Source organism: Oncorhynchus mykiss, chromosome 11 (genome assembly GCF_057628025.1).
Source record: "Oncorhynchus mykiss isolate SJ-2025 chromosome 11, ASM5762802v1, whole genome shotgun sequence".
Classification (NCBI taxonomy): Eukaryota; Metazoa; Chordata; class Actinopteri; order Salmoniformes; family Salmonidae; genus Oncorhynchus; species Oncorhynchus mykiss.
The window spans coordinates 54,291,429-54,301,562 of NC_143032.1; the positions used below are offsets into that span (position 1 = coordinate 54,291,429).

The following is a 10,134-nucleotide window of genomic DNA, read 5'->3' on the forward strand; positions in this document are numbered from 1 at the left end:
ATTTTGTTCAGTGTATATTTATTGTGCCTAGACTTAAGTTTATTGCTCTGTATAGTTTGTACATTATGCAATTTAAAAAGGAAGGTTTGATGTGTCAGTCCAAATGTCCCTGTGAGACACTTCTTTCCTTCACAGTTTCCTAGTATAGGCTAGGCTTATTACGTTCGTCTTGTAATATCTTTTATATCCTGGGTTTACAGCATAGTCCTGGGACATATTGTATAACTGAAAAAAATACATGTATTTTTAGTACTCTGTAGCCTACTATATACATTAGACAATGTATTCAATATACTGTAATTACAAGTATGTTTGTCTTTTTGGCATGCATAACAACAGCAAAAGGACAAACTATGACTAACATACAGGAAACAAACAGACAGACAGACAAGCTACTGTACACAAAACCATCATGTTTTGAGTGCACTGCCCATAAATGTGAAGAAAAGCTACTATTTTCCAGATCTGGGGTTGGCTTGTTCACGGAGGTCCTCTTAGCACTTGCTTGTCCGTCCCATCACATTACAGACAGCATCCAGTGCTTTTATGGTACTGGGTAAACACAGTGTTCACAACTTAAACGATCATACAGTATCAGGGACCAGTTAATTAAATGAATGAAAGTGTAAAATTGCTGCTGCTTTCTGAGATCTTTCGTTCAGACCCAGGGTCACACAGATAGGATATCCAAATTAAGCAGTATAAAACAAATCATTTATAAGCCTCGAGATGGTGGGTACAAGGACAGTAAAAATAGGTGCACAAACACACACATCTGTGGGACATAAACACTCAAAACTATGCACTCTTCTGTTCTCACAGGTAACGTGCTGGAGTTCTTGGTCATTAGATATAACACGTACATACATACAAACCCATTTGTGATCAGTCACACAAATGACACTCTCTGCTTTTCTCACTCTATTACCCAAACTTGAAGAATTTACCAGTAGTCACAAGTAATATTGACATTTAAAGGGGAAATCTACAGTTGCTACATCAGTTTTTGGACTCATATATTAATGATATACTGTATACCCATTGATTCTTGAAGAATATAACAGACGCCTCATGAGCATGGATCAACTATCGTACCTCATCGGAACCCAAAATATCAGCATGTTTTACGCAAATGTTTATAAACGTAAACAAACACGGTATTGCCTCAGACATGGTTAAAACTAGAATGTTGATATCATGGATGGTCAGTCCTTGAGCTGTTCATGAGTTTCAAAGTGGTTCCATTTCTCCAGGCTTATTCCTTAGCCTTTTACCAAAACACAAGCGTTATTGTTTCAATGGCGGATTGCCCTTTAACGGTCGAGAAACAAAACTTGCCTAAATAGCAGGCTACACACAAGTGTATACAGTTTGTGGAGGGCTAAAAGTGCAGGAAACCATAAGCAAGTCAGTCTGTAAACTACAGTAGAATTTGCCTCTGTTGGACTGTGGGGCTTTTAGAGAAGAACACTATTTTGGGGAGAACAGTGTTCATCCGTTTCCCCTTAGATGTAAAGGGCTTTAATTCCAGTTTCCCTCAGGAAAACATTTCTCAGAGGTCCTAATATTTCCTCTGCCACTTTTTCATCATCGAATGAGAAAAGCAGAGGTTCACATTCAGCAAAAATAACTTGAAGCCATGTTGTCCACTCCTCCTCTCAGCGGAACATCATTCGTACAAACTCTGTGAAAAGAGAGGATAAGATCTGTCAAAGATTAGAAGTTCAGACAGTGTGTGTGTGGTAAAATATGCATATTTTTGCTCTGTGTGGGAGTTGACAGTATCATATGTCTATATTTGACTTACAGTGATTTGACCCATAGTTGTTTATGATGGAGGAGACCACACTTTCCTTACATGGTTGAAACACAGTTTGCAAATATCAAAGCTATTTGAAGCTTTGCCAGAAAGTGGATAAAAGGAAGAAAATACAATGAGAGCGAAGAGTAAGGAAGACCAGTCGACATCAAGCATTCATGAAGCACTCCTGTCCCAGCAGATAGAGACTACCTTGCATACAGCATAAGTAGCAAAGTCTCTAGCTATTACAATATTATCTGTGATTGTATTATTATGCTGGTATAGATAAACAAGATCTGCATCAGCTTACCTTCAAAGTCAACATGCCCATCACCATTCAAGTCAATGTCTCTCAGGATATCCTCTATGTCCCTGTGGCCAACCTACAGTCCAGTAACATAGGAGGTACAAGTCTGTGCAAAAACAAACCGTTTTTAGTAGTGATGCATACATTGATTAAGCTACTCTGACAGACTTGATTCCGTAACCTCACCTGTTGTCCCAGCAACGTCCTCATGGCTTCTCTCAGCTCAGATGTGCTTATCGCTCCATCACCGTTGGTGTCAAACTTCAAGAGGAAAAAACAAACGATCACATTCATAATCCAGAGCCTGAAATATTAGAGAGAGACACAACATAACTACTTTTCTCCGTATCATCCTCTCCTCCCTCTCTCTCTCTGCCAATCCGGTTTCTCACCTCTTTGAAGGCATCTCTTAGTTCTTTCACACCAATCATATCTGCAGTTTCAGCGAGAAGTTTGGGGCCCATCAACTCCACAAAATCCTCAAAATCAACATGACCTCCCACTTTACAAAAAGAGAAGAAACGAGCGAGAAAGAAGAAGTTAGTGGAGGGCATTAGCAAACCATGGTGTAATGTACCTGTACGGCAAATACACTATATATACAAGAGTATGTGGACACCCCTTCAAATGAGTGGATTTGGCTATTTCAGCCACACCGGTTGCTGACAGGTGTATAAAATCAAGCACACAGCCATGCAATCTCCATAGCTAAACATTGGCAGTAGAATGGCCTTACTGAAGAGCTCAATGACTTTCAAAGTGGCACCGTCATAGGATGCCACCTTTCCAATAAGTCAGTTTGTCAAATTTCTATCCTGCAAGAGCTGCCCCGGTCAACTGTAAGTGCTGTTATTATGAAGGGAAAACGTCTAGGAGCAACAACGGCTCAGACGCTGAGTGCTGAAGCACGTAGAAATCGCCTGTCCTCGGTTGCAACACTCACTACCATGTTCCAAACTGCCTCTGGAAGCAACGTCAGCACAAGAACTGTTCATCTGGAGCTTCATGAAATGGGTTTCCATGGCCGAGCAGCCACACACAAGCCTAAGATCACCAAGCGTCGGTTGGAGTTGTGTAAAGTTTGTCGCCATTGGACACTTGAGCAGTGGAAATGCGTTCTCTGGAGTGATGAATCACGCTTCACCATCTGGCAGTACGGATGAATCTGTGTTTGGCGGACGCCAGGAGAACGCTACATGCCCCAATGCATAGTGTCAACTGTAAAGTTTGGTGGAGAAGGAATAAGGGTCTCGGTCTGTTTTTCATTGTTCGAGCTTGGCCCCTTAGTTCCAGTGAAGGGAAATCTTAACACTACAGCATACAATGACATTTTAGATGATTCTGTGCTTCCAACTTTGTGGCAACAGTTTGGGGAAGGCCCTTTCCTGTTTCAGCATTCAGCAAAGCGAGGTCCATACATAAATGGTTTGTCAAGATCGGTGTGGAAGAACTTGACTGGCCTGCACAGAGCCCTGACCTCAACACCATCAAACACCTTTGGGATGAATTGGAAGGCCCGTCCCCACTAATGCTCGTGGCTGAATGGAAGCAAGTCCCTGCAGCAATGTTTCAACATCTAGTGGAAAGCCTTCCCAGAAGAGTGGAGGCTGTTATAGCAGCAAAGGGGGTACCAACTCCATATTAATGCCCATGATGTTGGAATGAGATGTTCGACGAGCAAGTGTCCACATACTTTCACACTCTTACAATTCATGTTGATCTGTTGGCTCAGTTCTATCAACTCCATTTCAGTAGGCATGTATCCCATGGATCTCATACAGTTTCCCAGGTCTTTACAGCTGATGAAACCGTCTTTGTTCTTATCAAACTCCTTAAAAGCATCCCGCAACTCTGCAGAGAGAATACAGAGGAAGATTACTCTGGAGTGATCTGAACACGACTGTACTACTGCCACTACCAGCGACAACTACAGAGAGACAAGCACAGGAATGTACATGAAAAAACACTTACCATCAATCTCCTCTGGCCTCAACTTTCTGTCCTATTAGGGCAAAGAAGACAGTCTCAGTGTAATCAGAATTGGAAATAAAATAAAATATTAATAAAAATCAACATCATGAATAAGTAATTTAGTGATAATAACAAAAGTCGTTCCTATTATATTCTTACACTATTATGCCAGGAACAAAGTGACTTTGAAAGGTAAATCAGCGGTCTGCTCCATGATAATTTATTCTGGTGCAACTCAAGTCAATAGCAATATAGTAAAGAATGAAGTCATTGGAATGTTTTCAAACATCTAATGACACCCATTCAGACTGCTCCCTGCGTCATCAGACACACAGCGCAGCCGGGAAACGCCTGTCTTTCATTCTGCAAAAGAATGTAGCTGTGTTCTTTTGTCAGGTCTGGCTTGCAATGAAAGCAACCTTTAAAGGATACAGAGGACAGAGAGGGAGAGAGACATATCCCAGAACCTTTAGGGGCTAACCTGCAGAAGCAGAGAGAAGTGTAAACACAGCATCAACTCTGACGTCAGGCCCAAAGAACTGTCTGACCGGAACCACTCACACATAAAACAGAGAGGCCCGAAGAGATACTGTTGGCTAAACATCAAGCAGCCATCAGGAGCCACAACTAAGTCTTCGCCAATAACCTAAATCACACAGACCGCAGGTGTTTCCTTTGACATCATTCACAACAAACATAAAATGTAAAACAAAGTGTGTTGAACATGGCGTGTGTAGCCTCAGGTAAGGCCGTGTTTATTGTCTCACCAGCATATTCGTACCCACACATGCCACACATCAAATTAAATTTGATTTGTCATATGCACCAAATACAACCTTACCATGAAATGCTTACTTACAAGCCCTTAACAAACAATGCAGAGTAAGAAAATGCAAAATATTAAAGTAAAAAAAGTAGCACAATTAAATAATCACGAGGCTATATACAGGGGGTACTGGTAGGGGTAAAGTGACTACGCATAGGTAATAAACAGTGAGTAGCAGCAGCGTAAAATGGGGGGGGGGGGGGTCAATGCAAATAGCCCGCGTAGCCATTTGATTAACTGTTCAGCAGTCTTATGGCTTGGGGGTAGAAGCTGTGTGTCACGTTCTGACCTTAGTTCCTTTGTGATGTCTTTGTTTTAGTATGGTCAGGGCGTGAGTTGGGTGGGCAGTCTGTTCTTTTTTCTATGATTTGGTATTTCTGTGTTTGGCCTGGTATGGTTCTCAATCAGAGGCAGCTGTCAATCGTTGTCCCTGATTGAGAACCATACTTAGGCAGCCTGTTTTTCACCCTTGAGTTGTGATTATTTTCTGTTTCGTATCTGTACCAGACAGAACTGTTTCGGTTTCATTTCGTTCTCTTGTTGGTTTTGTATTTTAGTGTTCTGAGTTCTATTAAAGAATATGAACACTTACCACGCTGCGCATTGGTCCTCACATTCTTCCACCACAGACAACCGTTACACTGTGAAGGAGCCTTTTGGACATAGCCGTGGCGCTCCGGTACTGCTTGCCGTGCGGTAGCAGAGAAAATAGCCTGTGACTTGGGTGGCTGGAGTCTTTGACAATTTTTAGGGCCTTTGACGCCGCTTGGTATGGAGGTCCGGATTGCAGTAAGCTTGGCCCCAGTGATGTACTGGGCTGTACACACTATCCTCTGTAGTGCCTTGCAGTTGGTTGCCAAGCAGTTGCGGTGATTCAACCAGTCACGATGCTCTCGATGGTGCAGCCGTATAACTTTTTGAGGATCTGAGGAACATTGCCAAATCCTTTCAGTCTTCGGAGAGGGAATACAGTGCATTTGGAAAGAATTCCGACCCCTTCCCCTTTTCCACAGTTACAGCTTTATTGTAAAATGGATGACGTTATTTTTTCCTCTCACTAATCTACACATGACAAAGCGAAAATAGAAATACCTTATTTACATAAGAAGAAGAAGGGCCTTAGACAGGGGAGGTGACCAAGAACCCAATGGTCACTCTAACAGAGCTCCTCCGTGGACATGGGAGAACCTTCAAGAAGGACAACCATCTCTGCAGCACTCCACCAATCAGGCCTTTATGGTAGAGTGGCCAAACGGAAGCCACTCCTCAGTAAGGCACATGACAGTCCGCCAAAAGGCACCTAAAGGCCTCTCAGACTATGAGAAACAAGATTCTCTGGTCTGATGAAAACAAGATTGAACTCTTTGGCATGAATGCCAAGCGTCATGTCTGGAGGAAACCAGGCACCGCTCATCACCCTATAGTGAAGCATGGTGGTGGCAGCATCATGCTGTAGGGATGTTTTTCAGCGGCAGTGACTGGGAGACTAGTCAGGATCAAAGGAAAGATGAATGGTGCAAACCTGCTCCAGAGAGCGCAGCACCTTAGACTGTGGCGAAAGTTCACCTTCCAACAGAACAACAACCCTTAGAACACAGCCAAGACAATGCAGGAGTGGCTTTGGGACATGTTTCTGAATGTCCTTTAGTGTCCCAGCCAGAGCCCGGACCTGAACCCAATCTAACATCTCTGGAGACCTGAAAATAGCTGTGCAGCGACACTCCCCATCCAACCTGACAAAGTTTGAGAGGATCTGCAGAGAAGAATGGGAGAAACTTCCCAAATACAGGTGTGCCAAGCTTTTAGCGTCATACCCAAGAAGACGCGAGGCTGTAATCACTGCCAAAGGTGCTTCAACAAAGCACTGAGTAAAGGGTCGGAGTTAGAGGTCGACCGATTATGATTTTTCAACGCCGATACCGATTATTGGAGGACCAAAAAAGCCGATACCGATTATTAATAAAAACACATTTTTTGTAATAATGACAATTACAACAATACTGAATTAACACTTATTTTAACTTAATTTAATACATCAATAAAATCAATTTAGCCTCAAGTAGATAATGAAACGTTAAATTTGGTTTAAATAATGCAAAAACAAAGTGTTGGAGAAGAACGTAAAAGTGCAATATGTGCTATGTAAGAAAGCTAACGTTTCAGTTCCTTGCTCAGAACACGAGAACATATGAAAGCTGGTGGTTCCTTTTAACACAAGTCTTCAATATTCCCAGGTAAGAATTTTTAGGTTGTAGTTATTATAGGACTATTTCCCTCTATACCATTTGTATTTCATTAACCTTTGACAAGGTTGACGAGCTGACAAGGTGAAAATCTGTCTTTCTGCCCCTGAACAAGGCAGTTAACCCACCGTTCCTAGGCCGTCATTGAAAATAAGAATGTGTTAACTGACTTGCCTAGTTAAATAAAGATTAAATAAAGGTGTAATCTTTTTATTTTATTTTTATTGTTATTATTTTTAAAATCGGCAAATCGGCGCCCAAAAAGACCGATTTCCGATTGTTATGAAAACCTGAAATCGGCCCTAATTAAATCGACCATTCCGATGAATTGGTCGACCTCTAGTCTGAATACTTATGTTAATGTGATATTTCAGTTTTTGCATTGTCATTATGGGGTATTGTGTGTAGATTGATGAAGGAAATGTGGAAAAAGTCAAGGGGTCTGAATACTTTACAAATGCACTATAGGCATTGTCGTGCCCTCTTCACGACTGTCTTGGTGTGTTTGGATTATGATAGTTTGTTGGTGATGTGGACACCAAGGAACTTGAAGCGCTCAACCCGCTCCACTATAGCTCCATCAATGTAAATGGGGGCATGCTTGGCCCTCCTTTTCCTGTAGTCCACAATCATCTCCTTTGTCTTGCTCACGTTGAGGGAGAGGTTGTTGTCTTGGAACCACACTGCCAGGTCTCTGACCTCCTCCCTATAGGCTGTCGGTGATCAGGCCTACCACCGTTTTGTAGTCGGCAAACTTAATGATGGCCACGCAGTCGTGGGTGAACAGGGAGTACAGGGGGGGACTAAGCATGCACCCGAGGGGCCCCCGTGGTAGATGTGTTGTTGCTTACCCTTACCAACTGGGGATGGTCCGTCTGGAAGTCCAGGATCCAGTTGCAGAGGGAGGTTTTTAGTCCACGGGTCCTTAGCTTAGTAATGAGCTTTGAGGGCAATATGTTGTTGAGCTATAGTCAATGAACAGCATTCTCATGTAGGTGTTCCTTTTGTCCAGATGGGAAAGGGCAGTGTGGAGTGCAATAGAGATTGCGCCATCTGTGGATCTGTTGGGGCGGTATGTGAATTGGACTGGGTCTAGGGTTTCTGGGATGATAGTGTTGATGTGAGCCATGACCAGCCTTTCAAATCACTTCATGACTACAGACGTGAGTACTATTGGTCAGTAGGCAATTAGGCAGGTCACCTTGGTGTTCTTGGGCACAGGAACTATGGTGGTCTGCTTGAAACATGTAGGTATTACATACGGTCAGGAAGAGGTTGAAAATGTCAGTGAAGATACTTGCCAGTTGGTCAGGAGAGCGTGATCACACAGTTGTCCGGAACAGCTTGTTCTCTCATGCATGCTTCAGTGTTGCTTGCCTCGAAGCATGCATTGAAGTAATTTAGCTTGTCTGGTAGGCGCATGTCTCTGTGCAGCTCACGGCTGGGCTTCGCTTTGTAATCCTTAATAATTTGCAAGCCCTGCCACATCTGATGAGCATCAGAGCCGGTGTAGTAGGATTCAATCTTAAACAATATTGATGCTTTGCCTGTTTGACGGTTCGTCAAGGGATTTCTTAAGCGTCTGGATTAGTGTCCAGCTCCTTGAAAGCAGCAGCTCTAGACTGTAGCTCAGTGCGGGTGTTACCTGTAATCCATGGCTTCTGGTTGGAATATGTACGTACATTCACTGTGGGGATGACGTCATCGATGCACTTATTGATAAAGCTGGTGACTGATGTGGTATACTCCTCAATGCCAACGGCTGAATCCCGGAACATATTCCAATCTGTGCTAGCAAAACAGTCCTGTAGCTCAGCATCTGTATCATCTGACCACTTCCGTATTGAGTCACAGGTACTTCCTGCTTTAGTTTTTGGTTGTAAGCAGGAATCAGGAGGATAGAATTATGGACAGACTTGCCAAATGGATGTGTTAAAATGTCTGATTGCATTTACCAAACAAACACACACACGGATACAAAAATATGGGTTTCTGTGTCGAGACTTACTATTATCCAGGTCATTGCGCAGGAAGATGCAGGTGGTCCCATAATGTTGTGAATGAGAGCACAGTTTTGTGCTAGGGCCATGAGGGGCTCCTGAAAGGCCCTGTAAGGGCAAAGCCTCTTTCCTCGCAGAACTGCACCACACTGTACTGTCTCTTGTCTTCATGGACCAGCTTTCTAGGGGGGCAAGGGGGGTTCGGGTATATGGAGGGCAGTTAAACGTGATTTATGCTTGATCCGGCAATGCGAAGGACTCCGCATTTCTCCGTATAGCTCCGCACTAACATGATTGGTTGACGGTAGGTGGGGGCAGTACATTCTGTATAAACACTTCCTTGACAAGTTCCTTCACAACAAACATGGAACACTTTGACGAAAGGCTATCTGAATAAGTTCGCAAATATAAACATCTTTGTGGTACTTCGTAGTGATTTAATGTAGGGATTTCAAAGACACAAAAATGTGTTTTAACTCCTGGAAGAACTGGGAAGTAATTGGGATAGAAGGACGCTAGATTAGCACACATTAAACAAATCTGATTTAACAAAGTGTATATTCGTCAAATCCATCATGACTGATGTATTGTAACAAGCCCACAATGTGGTTACTAGAATCTGATTTGGATATACATTATTTAGCTGTTTTCGCTGCATAACATTTAGAAGTTGTCCCTTATCAGGTTTAGAAGAAGTGACCGCTAAATGCTAACTCTCGTTCATATAAACTGGTAGCATAGCTACAATACCATACAGAAATTGGTTGTGGTAGTCAAAGTAGTTTTTAACTGTAATGCAGTTGAATGATGACGATGACCTGAATTGGGGTTGACAATGGTTTGGTTGAGTTCCATTGACCTCTTTACCACATCTATGAAAGGGGAAGCTTGAAACAAGAAGTGGAGACAGGCAGTTGCGGGACCAAAAAAATGAAGGGTTGAAGTGGAGATGCAGGTGGGAAAATGGTGCCGCCTTTTTACGTCAT

The 10,134-nt window shown here is 42.8% G+C and overlaps 1 protein-coding gene across 1 annotated transcript; it reads right to left on the minus strand.

Annotated features, from left to right (window-relative positions):
- Positions 1–1,658: 1,658 nt before the first annotated feature.
- On the minus strand, positions 1,659–10,134 carry LOC110535058 (calcium-binding protein 1-like). Its single transcript, XM_090189060.1, has 8 exons — positions 10,130–10,134; positions 9,157–9,313; positions 4,080–4,110; positions 3,816–3,959; positions 2,501–2,610; positions 2,295–2,369; positions 2,112–2,184; positions 1,659–1,684 (listed from the first exon to the last, which is right to left on the minus strand). Exons 1-8 carry the CDS (start codon positions 10,132–10,134, stop codon positions 1,659–1,661), a joined length of 621 nt encoding a protein of 206 aa, XP_090045186.1.

Bases quoted from the DNA above. Each gene is read 5' to 3' on its own strand.
- LOC110535058 (XM_090189060.1), bottom strand. The intron at 3,960-4,079 runs GTAAGTGTTTTT...TTCTCTCTGCAG, and splicing joins GAGGCCAGAGGAGATTGATG to AGTTGCGGGATGCTTTTAAG. The intron at 2,611-3,815 runs GTAAGAGTGTGA...CTTTTTGTAAAG, and splicing joins CCAACAGATCAACATGAATT to TGGGAGGTCATGTTGATTTT.